At 34.1% G+C, this 19322-nt stretch overlaps 1 protein-coding gene across 2 annotated transcripts in view; it reads right to left on the bottom strand.

The window, feature by feature from the left end:
• Positions 1-19322, bottom strand: part of plcxd3 (phosphatidylinositol-specific phospholipase C, X domain containing 3) — a 41701-nt gene that overhangs the window by 4070 nt on the left and 18309 nt on the right. The window contains exons 1-2 of one of the 2 annotated variants that reach the window (XM_087263287.1): positions 18762-18900; positions 7243-7951 (exon numbers count right to left, since the gene is read on the bottom strand). In XM_087263287.1, coding sequence (XP_087119413.1) covers positions 7243-7838 — 596 coding nt within the window. In that variant the 5' untranslated portion in view covers positions 7839-7951; positions 18762-18900. 2 annotated transcript variants of the gene reach the window in all.

The following is a 19322-nucleotide window of genomic DNA, read 5'->3' as shown; positions in this document are numbered from 1 at the left end:
TGAGAAACAGCGATACACTCTTATTCACACACTATAGACATTTGAGCTTATTCAATTAATCTCTGTTTAACTGATCTCCCATTAATGAAGTGCTCAGTTTTTCCACTTATAAAGTCCACCATGTAAATAGCAAATGCGCCATGGAGCATCGCTGACTTAAAGGGAATGGGAGATGAGACTCTGATTGGTTTATTCTCAAAACACACCTATAACTCATTAAGAGAATAAGCTCAACCCTGTTAGACCATGCACCACGGCACGAAGCAGATTTTCCATCCTTAAAATAGCAAAAGTGGATTCGGACACCCCCTAATGCTTTTGCGCCCTGCGCTTTAGACTTTTCGTCTAGATGGTTAAAATAGAGCCATAAACGTTTGTGAAAGTCAAATTTGGCATAAAAAGCTACATTAATGATATACATATTAAGTAAAAGTTATGAAATAAAAGAAGAAATTAGCACCTAATAAGACATAATTAGGATTATGTTTATTATAAATTATAACAAAAAAAACATTAGTAATTTTTTTATTAAAAATGCAAAACTGTGAGTCACAATAACAGTTTAAAGCTAAAAATTGTTGACAAAATTTGAATTATAATAAAAAGTGTCATATAACAACTCAAGTCTATTTTAACATAGTTAAACTTGGAACAGACTTGAAACAATAAGAACATTTGAAATAATAAATATGTAGCTAAATGTTTCCGATAAGTTTTTCCACATTACATTTTGTCCAGCTCAGCTCATATGCATTGTTTTGTCTGTCTATCAGTGGTGTGCAGGTGGTGATGCACCTGAAGTGGGTTTATAAGCAGACACAGGCTCATCGCTGTAAAGACAATGACTCAGGACTTACTCGCTGACAGAGGATGCATGAGCTGGAAGGCTCAAACGTCGCCACACTTGTCAGACTGCAGAGGCCGTATCACTTTACACCAATGAGCCCCTCTTCTACCCTCATCTATAATTAATCTGCCATCAAGACAGTTGATGCAAAAAATAAAGAGACATTGTACAAAACTATCATATTAGCTTTAATCAAAATAAAACATCAACAAAATCTGCTTGGTAGGCCAGTTTCTGCAAGCATGTAAAAAATGTGCTGTTCAGATTTTTACTTATTTTTTAACTAGGTTAGTTAAATTAGCTAGGCAAGTTAGTGAACAACAGGGGTACCAAATCGAGAAAAAAAAAATTACTTAGGGAGGCTAAATATATTTGTCATGGAAGGACAAAAATGTATAAAAATGTAAAATAAATTAATATTAAATACAATTAATATTAAAATTAAAATTAAATGCAATCGACACGGTGGCTCAGTGGTTAGCTCTTTCGCCTCACAGGCATTTCTGTGTGGAGTTTGCATGTTCTCCCTATGTTGGCAATGGTTTCCTCCAGATGCTCCAGGTTTCTCTCACAGTCCAAACACGTGGCACAGGTGAATTGAAAAAACTAAATTGGTCATAGTGTGTGTGTGTGCATGTGAGAGTGTATGGATGTTTCGTAGTACTGGGTTGCAGCTGGAAGGGTATCAGCATATGTAAAACATATGCTGGCTAAGTAGACGGTTCACTCCGCCGTGGCAACCCCTGATGAAGTACTGTGAAAATGTTTTCTTGCTCCATTGAACACCTCACAGTAGAATTCACAGTAGGGCTAATAATTTTGCCTTCAACTGTATGAGTCTGTCGTCACAAGTGTAGGCCTTCTCTTTCACACACACAAAGAATATGTTCTCCTAAAGCTTAAACCAATGTGCTTGTTTTTCTAGGAAAACCAAGATTTGATGCTGGAGAGACTAGAGGAATGAGATTTCTGAATGAGTCTTCCAGTAAGCAGGGTGACTAACGCTGGTGTCAGAGCTGCCCTTTAGCTAATGTTCCAGCCACACTAAGCAGAAATAATGTGCTGCTCCTCACTACACACCCAAGGGGATTCAGCCATGTATGTGGATAGCATTAAAGTGGTATCATAAGGTGTGATTGCACAGTAACTCTTTTTAAAAATAATCTCGAAAGTCTTAGCCCTTCTGTATTTATTTTTCTTAAATATTTTGCAAACTATGCTTCAGAGCAAAGAATATTTCACAGTATTTCTTATAATATTTTTTTTCCTTCTGGAGAAACTCTTATTTGTTGTATTTTGGATAAATTGCAGATTTTATTTTTTAAAACCACATTAAGGTCAATATTATTAGCCCCAATTTGCATTTTTTTCTTTCTATTTTCTACAGAACAAACCATCGTGCATTCAAGCATTCATTATTCGTCATCATTCACTACACATGTATGTATTATGTGGACATTGGTTATTTTAAAGCCTTAAATGTGCGCTTTGTCTATTTTTTTACTGTCTACTTTGGATTTGGATGCCAAATGCCTATACTTTAATCATTCTATAGATAAATAATCTGAATCAGTATCTATATCTTTGTTTGATCAACACTGTAGACAAATTTGGGTAATTATGGATGAATTTTTCATAACTTATTTAATGGATTTTAAAGTAGCTGACACACACGTAGTGCTATTTTATGGTAGGTAATAGTATGCATAGGCCTAAATATATAAATAAACATTTCAATAAAGATATAGAATTTATTTCTTGCTTATCTTTTAATGCAAAAACCAATGATATCTTGCACATAATATTTGAGATATATGCAATGTGCATATTTTTATTTAAAATAAATTGCCTAATTTTGAATTGCATCCCTGACAAGTCCCAAAAATGTTTATTGACACTATGCAGATTTTTGGTAAACTTTTTAATGTATTTATTTAGAAATATTTCTTCCACAAATGATAAAAAAAATCCTCCAAGAATCCAGAATCACTAAAAGGAAATCAAATTATTAAATTCCCTCATCATGCTAATGCCAGGATATTATGGCAGTGCTTTTTTCATGCCCAATGGCAAACTATATATCATGCCTGCTGACAGGCGAAAAGGAATAACAGAAGATGACAGACGCAAAAGCCAATGTCTTCCTTGCGGGAGGCAGAAAGACCCCCTCTCAGTCATCTGAATGAGCTGAATATTGCTGCACTCGAGAATTAATGCACTGACTATGTCCAGAGCCATTTTGAAATCTGCTTTTCTGCCAGGAGTTTCTTGTTTCTAACCAAGCCTGACAAATCCTGATCACTGAAACCCAAGAGACTCTAAGCAACGGCTAATAACTGTAATGAGATTAAATTGGGACTGTAAAAAATCTGCCTGGCATTGATTTGAAGATAACTGAGAGTTAGAACTAATGAGTCGACATGTTCTTTGATGCCACAAATTTCACAGTAGTGTTGTTGTCAAATATTCCAGTAATTTAAATTATGTTTAAAGCTTTTCAGCTGTACTATGCTAAAGCACACAATGAAAGGTGCTGCTTTCAAATGCTTTGGTGCAAATTCCTAAGTACATGAAGTACATACATGTTTTGCAGTGTTGAGGATTATAGACTTTTAGAAGCATTTGTTGAGTGAACTCAGTGACAACAGAACTCTGAGGTATTCACGTCATTTCAGTTCATCCACTTTTTCAACAGAACTGGTTCTGAAAGCATACATTTAATTCATTTTTCCTACAGTGGTTTAAAAATATATATATTTTTGTAACATGTTATTAGCCATGAACCAAACCAACCGACAAACATTTATATAGACAAAAAAATTTAATGAAAATCTGACAACAATAACATTGAACTTTAATGTAGGAAAGAATTAAAAAATCTATAAAGCACTCCAAATGTTGACGATGTATGGAAAGTGGATGGAGCTAAATATTTTTTGGTGCACCTCATACCCTGAGTTTTCTGCACAAACGTTTGCCTCAGCACAAACTTTTTTTTTTTGTTTGTTTGTTTACACAAACTTTGCATAATTGTATTTAACAGAACTCTTTGCTACAGTAGAGAGACTCACAATCCCTCCTAGTACACTTTAAAACATGTACATGTAAAATTTCTGTATTTTGCAATTCATGTTTTCCCTATTTATTTATGCTTTCAAATTACATTATGAGACCTTGATCTATCTTCCAACAAGATTTAACATTGAAAAGTTGACTTTTGTTAACATTTTTAATAGTTGCCAGTTAAATAGATTATAGCTGCCGGTACATTTCTGTTATTTTACATACTTATTACTCAATATATTATTTATTTTAAAATATATTATTATTTAAAACAATTAAAATGTCAATAAAAGTCATTTTGTTAAACTGTAGAGTTGAATTTTCAACATCAAAAGTTAACAGAGCAGAGATCATGGTCCCATAATACAATTAAAAAGCATAAATAAATAAATAAATAAATAAATAAATAAATAAATAAATAAATAAATAAACAAACAAACAAACAAACAAACAAACAAACAAACAAACAAACAAACAAACAAACAAACAAACAAACAAACAAACAAACAAACAAACAAACAAACAAACAAATAAATAAATAAATAAATAAATAAATAAATAAATAAATAAATAAATAAATAAACAAACAAACAAACAAATAAATAAATAAATAAATAAATAAATAAATGGAACAAAAAAACTTTTGAATTACAAAATATGGAAACTATATTAGCAGATATTTTGTGGTGTAGGATTCTCAGTTAATTTCACTCTGAAAGCATAAGCCATCCAATCAGCTAAGTTGTGCTAACATCAGACAAACCACAACCACAACTTCCTCAGATATTAAGTCTGATCTCAAAGTAACTGATGTTAAAATCTTGTAATGCTTCACTTCTTTCTAGGACATTTCCATACTCCCTGAAAAGTGAAGTTGTTAAACCCCTCTTGAAAAATGATAACTTGGATAACACCATATCAAGCGAATAAGAATACATTTCAACATTTCTTTCATTGGCAAAAATTATTGAAAAAGAAAAACTTTAAACTCAAATGGATGTTTAGACAGTTTTCAATCAGGTTTTTAACCACATCATTCCAATAGTATCTGGATGCAGCCTATATGATGCAAGCTGATATTGCATCACTCAGCGATGCAATGTCAGACACAATGCACCCAAATGGAGCGAGTGACGTCACTGTGAGTTTAATGTTAGAGGTGGGGTTAGGTGAGTGAATTAAAAAGCATTGGATGCAGCTCAGATTGCACTGCACCAGATCTGCATCCAGACCCTTCTCCATCATACAGAGAGCATCCTCATCAAGATAATCAATGATATTTACCTAAATACATGAAACAGGCAATTTAAGAATGCTATTTTTATGCTTATTACTTGATGTAAGTGCTGCATTTGACACTGTTGATCCCGTAAAATATTTGTCAATAGGCTGTAAAACTGGGTTGGGCTTTCTGGGACTGTCCTCAAATGGTTTAGATCTATGTCGTTTTATGTGATCATATGTCAATATGAACACCAATGACATGTGGAGTCCCAAGGTTCTATTCTGTCCCCTCTCCTTTTCAACCTTTATATACTCGCACTGACCCAAACAATGGGACAGAAGCAAATCTCTTACAACATCTATGCAGATGACACTCTATTGTATTTAGCCATTAACACCCTCTGCCAATGCACTGATGAAATAAACTATTGGATGTGCCAGGGCTTTCTTCAGTTAAACAAAGACCAAACTGAAGCCAATGCATGGGAACAAAAATGAAGTTGTCAAGGTGATTGTGTACAGTACTTTGACTCAAGCTGTCAAAAAAAAAAAAAAAAAATCAAGTCAAGAATCTTGATGTGTTTCTGGAGTCATTCCTTAGTTTCAGTAGTCGTGTCAAAGCAGTAACTTAAATATTTCATTACATTTCAAAAACACTGCAAGAAGCACTATGGTCTTTTTATATTCCTTTTAAATCTGTAATGCATTTTTAATGATTTTTTTTTCATCATTTGAATTCTTTGTTGTTTTTAATTCTTATAGTTATTCTATAATTACTGGATGACTATTTGAGGAGAATCTTTTAATCTTCTTGGTTATGTAAAGACTTTTAATTACCATGATGTATGAAATGTGCTGTATAAAAATAGCCTTGGCTTGCCTTACAACGAAAGCATACACAAATAATATCAGATTTATTAGTTATTGTTAAAAGAAAATTGTCCTGTGGAGAAAATGAATGGAATTATTAATTCCAGAACTGACTGCTGAGCTCTATAAGCCAGTTTATTGAGCGTTTGAGCTCTGCAAGACTGCAAATTGATTTGTTATAACAATGTACAAACTCAATGCAAATAAACGATTCATTGTGCTTTTATTATAACCATTGTTTTATCAATGACAAGTTGCATGACTCGGTCAGAAAAAAAGCGCTGAATTTAAGTGAGCTCTATTTGTTCGGTTTCTGTATATAATACATTAATCAGTGTTGGGCAAGCTACTTGAAAAATGTAGTGAGCTAAGCTATTAGCTATTCTACTTAAAATGTAGCTTGACTACACTAAATGTAGCAAGGTAGCATCTAAGCTATTTTTTTAATTGCAATAAAAAATAATGCAAGAAAAATTAATCTAAGCTATTTTTGCAGTTTTCATTTTTAAATTAAAGCAACTTAAATCTATGTCAATCATATCTTAGTGATCGAAAAATCTTTGAAACAAACGAGGCAGAACTGTTCAGTTCAAATAATTTGCTGCACCAAACCCAAACAATTTATAGTATATAACAGCAAAAATCATTCGTAACTATCAAAAGCTAGTAGTAATTACTATAGTATAATGTAGCCTACTACATTAAACTATATATACATAACACTCCCTCAGTCATCTTTCCATAAAGCAAATTTCTGTGTTAGCCTAATTGGTTGGCGGCGTTAGGTGGCAGTAACACACCAAAAACTTGTCGACTAGATCCGCTAGATGTCAATGTCGGTGCCGTCCTTTATTAATCTGCGATCAGTAAATGCAGCTTGTGTGGACGCTACTGCGCTACTTGACTAAAAAAAAAGCTTCACTACAGAAATGCTATTTGATTTAGAAATTTAGAAACTAACAAAGCTACTGCCACACTGCTGAGAAACGTAGTTAAGCTAGTAGCTTCACTTCTTGTAGTGACGCTACTTCCCATCACTGACATTAATATATACCTTGGGTAACTTATTTTTCAGGGGTGCTGGCTAAGTATGTAATGCAAACCTTTAGTGATGACGTAAGCATATGTTTTGGTCGCAGAGATTGGTTCAAAGAACTATGAAAAATGGAAATTAAGACATTCAGGAACAACAGCATTATTTAACAGAACTGATTTTATAACAGTACACAGTAGCTTACCTCTCTGTAATGGTCTCCCTTAAACCACTGGTGACTCCCTTCATGACGGTGCTTGCTTTTGGAGTAAGAACCACCTGGGACACAAAAAAGGTGCCCTTACGTCTCCGATCCTTTACTGAAGCTTGAAGGAACAGAATGAGCTTCTCAGGATCTGTGGTGTTGGCCCAAGGAGCAGGCATCATCTGACCTGGCCACAGGAAAGGAACCTCCAGAGCCATTGGATTGTGATAGAAGACCAGCACCTGGTACTCTTTCTCCCAGAGGTATTTCAGGCTGACTTCTTGAGCAAACACTACTGGACAGAGTCGGTCTCCGAAGACGGTGCGTAGCATCTGCACCAGCTTCTCGTGATGGAGGTTCTGTACACCATAGAAGTGGTTGAAGTCCAGGAACACAACCTCGCGGGCATGAGAGGCCAGGAAGGTGCTGATCTGCTCCAGGCCTTCACGTACTGTGGCGCTGAACAGGCCATGTGCAAAGTAGAGCTCGTTGTCGGGGTCTCTGGGTTTGGTGGATATGCGGAGGTCAAAGAAGCGGATGCCTGCCTCCAGCTGGCTGGTGAAGTTCATGGTTTGTGTTGCCAACCACTTCCTCATCAGCTTCTTAGCCACAGTGCCAAACACAGACACAAAGTTCTGCACTGTTTCTGGTTGCTCTGGACCCACTGGTGAGGCTTCGTCAATGTAGAAACTGAAGGAGTCATGGGAACCTGGAAGATGAGATTTTTACATTAGTATAATACATTATAAGAGCATATATATTATTATTTTTCTCATTTAAATGACATAACCTCTTTACAGATTGATATTTTTCTGATCCCTTAACTTTGTGGTAAGTTGTTCTGGAAAATATAAACATATGTTTTAACAATGTTAACATAGACTATGTTTTGAGCTTTTACTGTCACATCAATAACACTGGAATTGCTCTAAAGCAAAAGTTTTCACATGTTTGATGTAACTCTCTGCCAACTGTTGTAATAGCTCTTATACTAGCTTCTGTTGTTTTAATAGATGTAAGAGAGTTCAAATAAATAGTGTTCAATGATAGTGTTAAACAGTGTTTAATGCAAGTATTTGCTATGTAAGTGTTACTTATATGTTATGCAGGTCAAACTGTTATGCCTTTGGATCGCACCACTAATGTGCAATTTTTCACTTAATCCACAGTTCACAGCTAATCCAGAGCATTCTGCTCAAAACTGTGCAGCAAAAATAGTACAGTTAAACAACTGAACGAATGAATTATAGCATTTATTTTAATAACGATTGAGTTTCTGCATCTCTCTGAACAAGCAGAGTTTAGTTACACTAATTGACATATTTTATTCATTTCATTGACAAAATATTCTGTTTCACAATCCTGCATATTTTCAATTTGCCCCACTGATAGTAATTTTATAGAATAGCTGTACTTCATAGTCTGACAATCTTCAGAGTCACGCACAAGGCTATGAGTACATCAAGTGTGTCATTAGAGATGAGGCCATCTGCTCCAAAAATGGCTTTAAAGTGACTTTCACTGAAAAAAAAGTCTAAAAAATAACACTGCCTGACAATCTGCTGTACTTTTGTGCAGAAGGAATTTAAGAAAACATATACTGCCTGTCGATAAATAGAATAATAGAATTATTCAACAGGCCATTCTTGCGTCCTGACTGCAGCAGGAGGAAAAGCGTTGCCAGGGCCTACAGGATAATACCACAGAATTGACAAGCACACTTCCATTGTAACTACAGAGCAAAGCCAGGTGCTATGTTTGATCTCAAAAATCAAAACGACTATTTAAATAGATGCATTGCTAATGTAATTAAATGGAAGCATTAAGCAGTCTTTAAACAGTGAATGTGAGACAGACTCTTCGAATATTATTTTTGATGAATAAGCAATACGTCTTTGCATCTGAAGGCAGCACTGTGGCCTTCACCGCTCACTATGGGAAAGGGCCATTAGGCAAACAGCTGTCTGCTCGGCAAAGACATCTCTGCAATCACCACAACAACTAAACCAGTCCGCATGAAGGAAGCATTAGATGCTGCTTTTAACGATCAAGGAGGGAGCGAGCAATAGAGAGAGAGAGTGAGAGATGATGGAAAGAATTCACAAGGAACTGCATGTGGCATTTTAACCCTGAATATACAAATCGTACTAGTATTGACTACTGGAGTATGACTTACTAGTACAATGTTGACAAGAACAGGTACACATGCCTTTAGTATCTAATAAACATATAAACTTTTACTGATTTAAAATGTAGGATTACTGTAACTAGTAAATAAGCTTTAGTATCTAATGATTAAGTACCGGTATCAAGCATATAGTAGTAGTATCTAGTATCTTAATTACAGATACCAACAGATGTCAATTTAAAAATGCACATTTAAACTTGATTCAAAACCTATACCAATATATATTTTCATAAATATATATTTTGTGCACTTATTTTTATAGTTTTTTTTTTTGACTAGTAGTAGTAGTAGTAGTAGTAGTAGTCGTAGTGGTAGTGGAAATGGAAGTTGTAGTATTTATTGAATAAGCGTAAGTATACATATTTTTCAAATAGAACTAGAACTAAAGAATAAGCACTTGTGCATAAAATACTAGTATACTAGTAACATGGACATATGTACTACAGTTTTTAGATTGAAGAACTGCAACTGCAAAACTGCTGAATTGCAAAAATGTTATCACCTGAATGTAATGTATTTTCTTTTGTAATTTTTAAGGTTTATATATGTAATTATTATTATTATTATTAGTATTATTATTATTATTATTATTATTATTATTATTCTTTTGTACTACTTTGTTTATTGTATGCTGCTTGGATATTATGTTATATATGTTTACAATGAAGGTTGAAAATGCCTGTTTATTATTTAAAGGTTAAACTAAAAAAAAAAAAAACTTGTAAGAGCCATTTATGGGATGTAATTTTTTTTCACACAACTAGAGAGTGTATAATGTATTTCTGTTCTCCTAGAGATGATCTAGGGGGAGTAGAAGAAGGTCAAACAAACTTTTTGACCGTCATGAACGGGTTTATATTTTGATGTTTACTTTTTTAATTTGACAAAATGGACAATAAATGGGTTGGAATATCCAAGTTTTTTTAAAGGTATGCACCTTTAATTTTTTAATGTCGACCTGTTCAAGAAACAAACTTGTCAGAAACAATGATCTAAAAATACAATCTACAGTAAATATACTACAGTTACTATAGTAACACTAGAATAGTTACAAATTATTATAGCTAGTACCAATAACTAGTATCTATTGACTAAGTACTAGTATTTATTAGAATTTTAAATACACTTTAAATACACAGTGTAGTTTTTCCACTGTAAAAAGTGTTGGGTTCCACACAATTCCTTCATGTTGTCCCAACACAAATCGATTAAGTTAAATGTTCAGTATGTAGGTTTGACACCAAGTGGTTGAATTAGGTATTGCATGCCTGGATCAAAACAAATGCAAATGCAGGTTGCCATTGAAGACAGGAGCGAGTGATTTAAATTATGTTCTAAATAAAAGCAAAATCACCCTATAGAAGGAATATTTTCAATACTAAAAGGAACCAACACCTTAAATTGATATACTAGAAATAACATCTATTTTTCACAGGTGAACAACAGAAAATTGACAAAGTTCACCTCAGGTTAATCTTATGTGGATTATTCAGTGTTAAATGCTAACAATATGAGTTTTAAAGCCATTTTACATGACATGTATTGCCATAATACTGAAAGCAGCAGCGGATAGTTCACCTCAGATCTTGAAAATAAATGAAACCATTTGAAACTTGAACTTTAACATTAAACTCATATGAGTGATTCAGCATGTACATTTAATAATGTTAATATTTATTAAATAGATAATAAGCCTTGCTATTTTGTGAATGAGTGCATATTCTGAGCTTCTGAATGGCTTTATTTAAATTTCCGTAGTGTTTCGACTAGTGAAAACAGCCAAATTGCTTATCACTGCAAATCTCATCACGTAGCGTGTTGTTATGTTGTTACAGTACAATGTAACCTGCTCACCTAATGTTTACGCTAGTAATATTTATATCATTTGCTAATCAATAACCTTATGTGGAACTGAATCTGCATCTCATTTCAGAGTCTGCTACTGTCCACCGGAGGTTGCATTTCGGTCACTGACGCATAACTTCAGAGCCTTTCTGAATGAATGAAATACACGGTTTTCCGCCAAGGCAACTCGGGGTGCTGAAATATAATCGGCTAAACTGGCATTGGGTGGGTTAAAATGACCAAAACAAAGACAGACATTCCAGCATGGAAAACACATTTTCAAAGCAGAATATCTGACTTCAGCATTGCTTTTCAGATTAACGAGAAAGTTCACTTTGCATTTTTCTTAAATGTCTGCAAACTTATTATGGTGTTTTCATGCTTTAGAAGAGTCCAAAACCTACATACAGCCCCTTTAATGTAATTATTTAGACAAACTTAAGTAGATTGAGCATAAAACAATTAAGTTGTTCTAAAAAGACTCAAGAATTGTGTTGATTTAGCTCATTTCTCATAAGTAGCTTGAACAAGCAGCAAAAATCATTTTTTCAAGTACTAGTATTTAAAATCTACCAATATCCAATTAACACATATTCACCATTGAATAGATCTATTGTTGATCTATTTATTTTTATATATTTATTCATCTTAAGTCAAGCTAATCTCTTTATATTTAAAAGGCATGTTTCTGCGTTTAAAAATTATAACCATTTATTGAATGGAGCTAAAAAAATTTTATATTTAATATTTACATATTTTGAATTGAATAAATCTATTATCTATTTAATACTAGCCTAAATGAACGAACCATATTTTAAAATGGTACTAGTAGCTGACGAATCAGCATTGTTAGCTACAGAACAAGCACTATTCATTCATTCATTTTCTTGTCGGCTTAGTCCCTTTATTAATCTGGGGTCGCCACAGCGTAATGAACCGCCAACTTATCCAGCAAGTTTTTACGCAGCGGATGGGCCTCTGCAATCCTGCAGGTGGGCCGCGAGAAACCTTAAAATTAACTCTTAATTTTAAGGGTGTCACAAGATCTCGCGAGATTAAATGGTGAAGAAATTTCTCGTCGAGGTAAAAAGTTGTCTTGTGAGTTAAGATGTTAGCATGATGGAGTGTGAGGGTAAAATTAGCAAGGAAGATTGGAAGCAGGATTGAATTTGAACTGCAAATCAAGTGCTTTGCATACACCTGATAAGGCTGGCCTCTGTGATGCACATGAACCTCGATTGGGTGGGTGGGTGTGACGTAACCGCTTTTTTTCTTACTGCAGTGAGATGTGCAGAAAGCCGCATTATTAAAGTGCAGTACAGTAAACGCCGCGTTCAAACTATTATCATCATGTAGGACTTCTAGCCGCATTTCGCGACAAGACAGTCCACACAGCTGTTTGACACTATATTCTCGGCAACACACATATCTAAGCGCGCACACGCATACTGAACTCAACACAGACTCAACACACCCGCCTTCATCACTACCAAACACGTTATTGTTTCTTTTCATGGTTCAAGTGACCAAATTCTACACAAGGACTAAAAAACGCTTTTATATTGTCATGAAGCACAAGTATTTTTTGTATGTTCACGAGAGAGAAAGAGCACAACATCCACCACGTAACCAATATAAAATAATACTGTTGCATATACCATGTGCACAAATCATTCATTCATTCATTTTCTTGTCGGCTTAGTCCATTATTAATCCGGGGTCGCCACAGCGGAATGAACCGCCAACTTATCCAGCAAGTTTTTATGCAGCGGATGCCCTTCCAGCCGCTACCCATCTCTGGGAAACAGCCACACACACAATCATACACTACGCACAATTTAGCCTACCCAATTCACCTGTACTGCATGTCTTTTGACTGTGGGGGAAAATGGAGCACCTGGAGGAAACCCACACGAAGGCAGGGAGAACATGCAAACTCCACACAGAAACGCCAACTGAGCTGAGGTTCAAACCAGCAACCCAGCGACCTTCTTGCTGTGAGGCAACAGCACTACCTACTGCGTCACTGCCTCGCCTGTGCACAAATCAAGCCATGGATATTACATTAAGATGCCTACTGGTTTAAAAAAGGCCTAGATAAAAAGAATATGGCCAAATGACAGTGTTTCTGTCATAAACTATAGGAAAGCAACTTGTCAAAAAGAAAATAAAAAAATGAAACCATGCGAACAGAATAAACACAGGAATGGAGAAAAGACCGCTCTTTTTTTAATCAGCTGTTAGTCAGCGCTCACTCTTTTTTTTCTGGCCATTGCGCCTTCTGCCATCTCTTGTGTAAATGCAGACAATCTGATACGAGTCACGTTTCAACTATGATAAATATAAGCAGGTCATCAAAGAAAATTGGATACTGTCACGAAATCAGAATTGACTATCAATTTCTGCAATGTAAATACCCTGAAATTCTATATGGGAAAAGCCAGTCAGTAGAGTTTGCTATTTTCCATTTATATATTAACAAATATTTTGCAGTGTTTGCATGTTCATTGCATAGAATTCAGTATAAACTTATATAAAACTAATGCATACATAAAATTATGGGAAAAATAAGGGAAATTGCATACATATAAAATGGAAGTAAGTTAAGTATATATATATATGTATATATATATATATATACATATACATACAGTATATACACACACACACACACAAACACACACACACGCATACACACACACACACACACACACACAAACATTTCATACAAACATTTTAGAGAAAATGTCAGACAGGTGTGCCTTCAAAAATTGATCGGAGAAAGAAGTAGGACGCGAAGTGAAAAAGGTTGAGAACCCCTGCTTTATACATTTATTTATTTTCAATAGGATCAGTCATTTTATTTATCAGGGTCACCACAGCGGAATGAACCACCAACTTATCCAGCATATGTTTTACACAGTGGATACATTTCTAGCTGCAATCCAGTACTGGGAAACATCCATACACACTCATACTCATACAATTAAATGTTAAAATGGCTTGCCATATTTACAACCCCTTACAGATTTGCTACTCCTTTCCCTGTTCTGTGACAATCTGTCTCTATTATGACAATAACATGTCATATAGCTAATGAATGCTCATTAAACAGATGGACGGATGGAAATATACAGACTTTGTAACTGTTACTTTCTGTCAAATTCAGATTAATGAGTAACAGTATATGTCTCATTTCTCTCCTTGACATAGGTAATATCTTCTGGTACGTGGAAATGGAGGAAAGTCTCTGTGAACGCAATTACCATGTGCGTCTCACTGCATCACAGACTGTGAAGGGAGGTGAGACGTGAGTGTAATTGCAAATCTGTTTTTTATGAAAATACACAGCATAATGCATTACTATTTTAGCATGTTTTCTCATTTATACTCTATGAAGCGACCTCTTTTTATTACATTTTTATAACATTATTTATTGTTTTACATTATATTATATATAACCAGGGCCAGACGGAATCTGCAGACGTTTTTTGCTATTTCTTCTGAGAATTTTGGTAAAAGTCTTTGGATTTCTGCGGAATTATTTTAGGAGTATCCAGCGGAGTATCATAAATAAAACCTTATTATATTGAATAAAAAGTAATAAATTACTGAATAAAAACTGAATAAATTCAGATTTACACATTTACTCAAGCAAATAAACAGAATTAATAATGGGCTAAAAATCTGCAGAAATCTGCGGAAAATCTCTGTGTGGGCCTATAACTAATTAAAAGCAACTTTTCTTTCTTCTTCAAGGATTTATTCACCCATATATTAAAGATCTTTTAGTAAACAATTGCCCCCCAGGTAACCCAAATTAATGTCTTTTCTTTTTTTTGGAAGCGTACAGACGCTGATCTGGGATCAGTTTATTGTACGGAGCGCATCTGTCAGTCAGCGCTTATACATGCATTCACTGGTTCAGAGGTTGCATATAGTATGAAAGGCGACGATCAACTCACAGATTTAATGTAAAGAAAGTGGGATAGAATGGTAAAATATGGGAAAGTTTCGGCAAAAACGGGAGGGTTTACGTGAGTAAAGTGAACAGGAAGTGTTTGTGGAGAAATAGTTTTGCAAGAGAACGCAAAACATCTTTGAGGGAACGCAAAACTTTGCGAGAGAAGGCAAAATCTTAGAAATATATATTTTCCTCCCACCCATTTTTGTTTTTCACCAATCATTTTTTTTTTACCCAGCCAATTTTTTTCTCCTCCACTACGTCCCTTCCAGGGTTCTGTATGAATGAGACTAGTTCTGTCAAAATTTATGAGACTTGCAAGAACTTAAGCGACACCAATCATCCACACTGTAAAAAAATTATATGAAAATGGTAATGACAACAAATGTTTTTATGTTATTATTTTTAAGTTATACAAAGTTTAACATTATATTTGTATTCAGTTTGATTGATGTAAGTTGGGATGACTAGAAACACTCATTTGATTCAACTAAAAAATGTAAAGTATTTTAATTGGATTCTGCAAACGTGCTATTAAAATCTACACTACCAGTCAAAAGTTTGGGGTCAGTAGAATTTTTAAATGTTTTAAAATAAGCTCATCCCTAAAAACACAGTACAAATAGTTAAATAGTGAAATGTTATTGCACTATAAAATAACTGTTAAAAAAGTAGTTTACTGTATCATTTAATAATTTATTCCAGTGATTTTAATGAGAAATTTTCATGTTTATCACAGTCTTTAGAGTCACATGATCTTTTCGAAATCTTACTAATATTAATTATTATTGTTCTTATTATTAATATTATTATTAATGGTAACGATAATAAAAGCAATAATGACTATACTAATGATTTCATTTGAAACAACATACAATCAGTAATAAATAAATATTTAATAAATAAGTATATAACAATTTTACGTGTTATAAATGTTGCATTGATAAACAGAATAATAATAAAAAAACACGAAAAAACAACCCAAAACTCTTGACCAATAGTGCATGTTGTGTGCAAAAAGTATGTGAAACATGCCACATGAGTCTTTCTTAACTGCTGTTTTCTTGTCATTGTTGTATGTTTATTTTGTTACAGAGATGAAAGTGCACAGCATATAATTAGCACATACTCATACCACTATAGGGTTGAGTAAATAATCAGGATATTTTTTTTGCAGGTTCACTATTCCCTAAAAAAATTATGAAAAATTTAAAGGCACAATATTTAGGATTTTCAAAAACAAAAAAACAAAAAAAAATGTTGCTGACTTGAGTACTTACATTAGTCTAAATGTTTCAAATAATGTTCAAATCCAGAGAAATAATTGAGCAATATCACATTCGTAGCAGTGCGATATGGGTGTATATCGGCACTGGCAGGAGGCATGCATTGGCATGTGTGCCACCAGTGATGAAATACAGCCACATCGCACAGCTATGTGTGCGATATTGCATTTATACAACAGTTTGACTGTAGAATTGTGTATTTAAAAAAGAAAATCAAACATGGAGAGTCTAAAAACCCTTTTGTACGAGGAACTACTTTCTGCTGCCACTCATTCACATCTGTAGCTGACGTCAGAACAGCAGAAACCGTTGCTACTTTACAAACATCACTTTAGAGCTAGTATTTGAATGATTCTCTAGCGTAATGTCCAAAGTATTGACCAAATAGGGGATTTGGCTGACATTTTAAGATTATAAGGCTGAACAGCATAAAATGCAATTACAGTGCTGACAGTGCAGTGCTGCTTCTTCTCAACTATATCTTTCTTTGTTCTGAATAAGCACCTTCTAGTGGTGAAAAAGGCGACTACTTAGAAAAATGACGTACTGTATGAAAGAGAGTAAAATTCAACAGGCCTAAACAACATAGCTCCATGAGGACCCAATGCATTTATTTAGCTTTCTAATAGCTCTTCAGCTAAATGCAAAGGAGTGTCTCCTTGTTATGAGATCCTGCTTTGAGATGCACTGAGCTGATATTAGGAGGGTTTGAGGCAAATTATTTCTGGGAAAATGGACCGTTTAACAAAATAGAAGTGACTGATTGGGCTCATGTTTCACCTCTGAACCTCTGAGAAGAAGAACATTAGAGCGAATCAAAGACTCATTTCTGTTTTTGAAGCATGCAATGCTGAAATTATTTTCACAACTATAAATTATCTTTTTGAGAGGACACAGACTTTCCGTCACTGCTTGAAAATGTTGAATTTTAGAGTTTATTGTTATTATGATTATATTATGGTTCTTATTATTGTTCAAAAACCTTTACACAAAAAAAAAAACAGGTATTCGTAATGATTGTGAATATGAAGTAAACTGCAGTATATAATACAGTCACTTGAGTATGGCACAAATAAAAAAATAAAAATTGTTATATACATAAGTGCTGGGCAAAGATTAATTGTGATTAATTCCATCCAAAATAAAAGTTTGTTTTGACATAAGGGACCCTATACAGCGCACTGAAGTGCAAGAAATGTTTGGTGCGATTTGTTGCTATCTTCAGACCAACACAACCCTAAATTAACCTTAATATAAATTAACTTTTTCTCAAAAACATGTTTGCATGTGGTGTATTTAAATAATAACATAATTTATTTTATAAAAAAAAAAAATTTTCACATTACACACACATATCAAAGCAAACCTTTATTTTGGATGTGATTATTTGCATAGATTTATGCCAGCACTAATTTGGTACAAATGAATTTCAATAATACAATAGAAATTGGTTTTAAAATAGGCTATTTGTGCTATTCGTATTGTCACAAGATTGTCGGGGGTCAACGAAGTGCAGATCTATGTGCAGTTTATTATGATTTGTTGTAAAGGCAGAAGGTCATCTACAGAAGCACAAAAAAACGTAATGGTGATCCAATAATTGTAATCTGGGTACAGGCATAGGTCATAAAAAACATGGCAAAGAAACTAAACATAAACAAGGCTAGGAACACTGGGAAGGTTAGAAACAAAACACAGGAATCAGGACATAGGAAAACCACAATGTAGCAGTTCTTAACAGAAAACCAAGACAAAGGCCCAATCCCAATTCTTAGCCCTTCTACTTACCCAATTCTACAAAGTACTATTATTTGTCATTATTATGAATTTTTACAACAAACAAGCATATTTTTAATACAATCAGAACAGCGTCTGTGTTTTACCGTCATAGTTAAAAATAAAAACACTAAAATTCTAAAATTTTGGCATCTATAATCCCTAATAATAACTCCTGCACAGCAGTCCCACAACATACTTTTACATCTGACACTTGATAACACTCAAATACCCTGTCAGAAAAGTCTAGTGGCTGTGAATGACCTTTTACAGTGTCTGGTATAACGCTTATGTTGTTTTTGTGTGTCTAGATATATGAATATGGCCACAGTGTAAATACACAGTACAGTTACGATCTTATTTCCACATTATAGTTATGATAACATGATATCGTTGCTGTTAGTGATTTCCTTAAGATAAATACCAAAAAACAACCCAACTGGAATAATTCAGCAGTTACCATCGTCAATCTCATATGAAGTAGGAGCTCGCGAGGACGTATAATAGCGTGTGCAGATGCTGTAGTAGTGTCTATTTTCTTAGGGGTAAATTTTGCAGGAAAGGAGAAGGGCTAGGGGTACAAAAATAGAATTGGAGTTGGGCCTGAGTAATGTGGGATGCATAAATAGTTCAGGAATCAGTCCATGATGCAACGCTAGCAATGTGTGAGCAATCAGTATGATATCAGGAACAGGTGTGCGCACCAAGCATGCTAGGGATAGTAGTTCATTAATATGGTGTTCTTGTAGTTGGTTGTTACATGTATAGATTAAATTAGTCATAAAAAGTCATCTTTTATGCTTTGGGCACAATAATTTTGAACTTTGGCAAGAAATGTTTTTTACATTTTTATATAATAGTATTTTTATTATTTTCAAAAATCATTTCAAAAGCAAAGCACATGAAAAGTAGGGCTTATAAATGACCCCAAAAATCTTAAAAGTTCATTTCATATAGCTTGAAAGTTTATTCCATAAATAATGTTTTCATTTTTAATTAAAAAACTGAACTATTTATTTTT

The sequence above is a fragment of the Danio rerio genome, chromosome 8 (assembly GCF_052040795.2).
Source record: "Danio rerio strain M-AB ecotype USA chromosome 8, GRCz13ab, whole genome shotgun sequence".
Classification (NCBI taxonomy): domain Eukaryota; kingdom Metazoa; phylum Chordata; class Actinopteri; order Cypriniformes; family Danionidae; genus Danio; species Danio rerio.
Note: the sequence above shows the minus strand (reverse complement) of the source record. Positions and strands in the feature narration are given on the sequence as shown.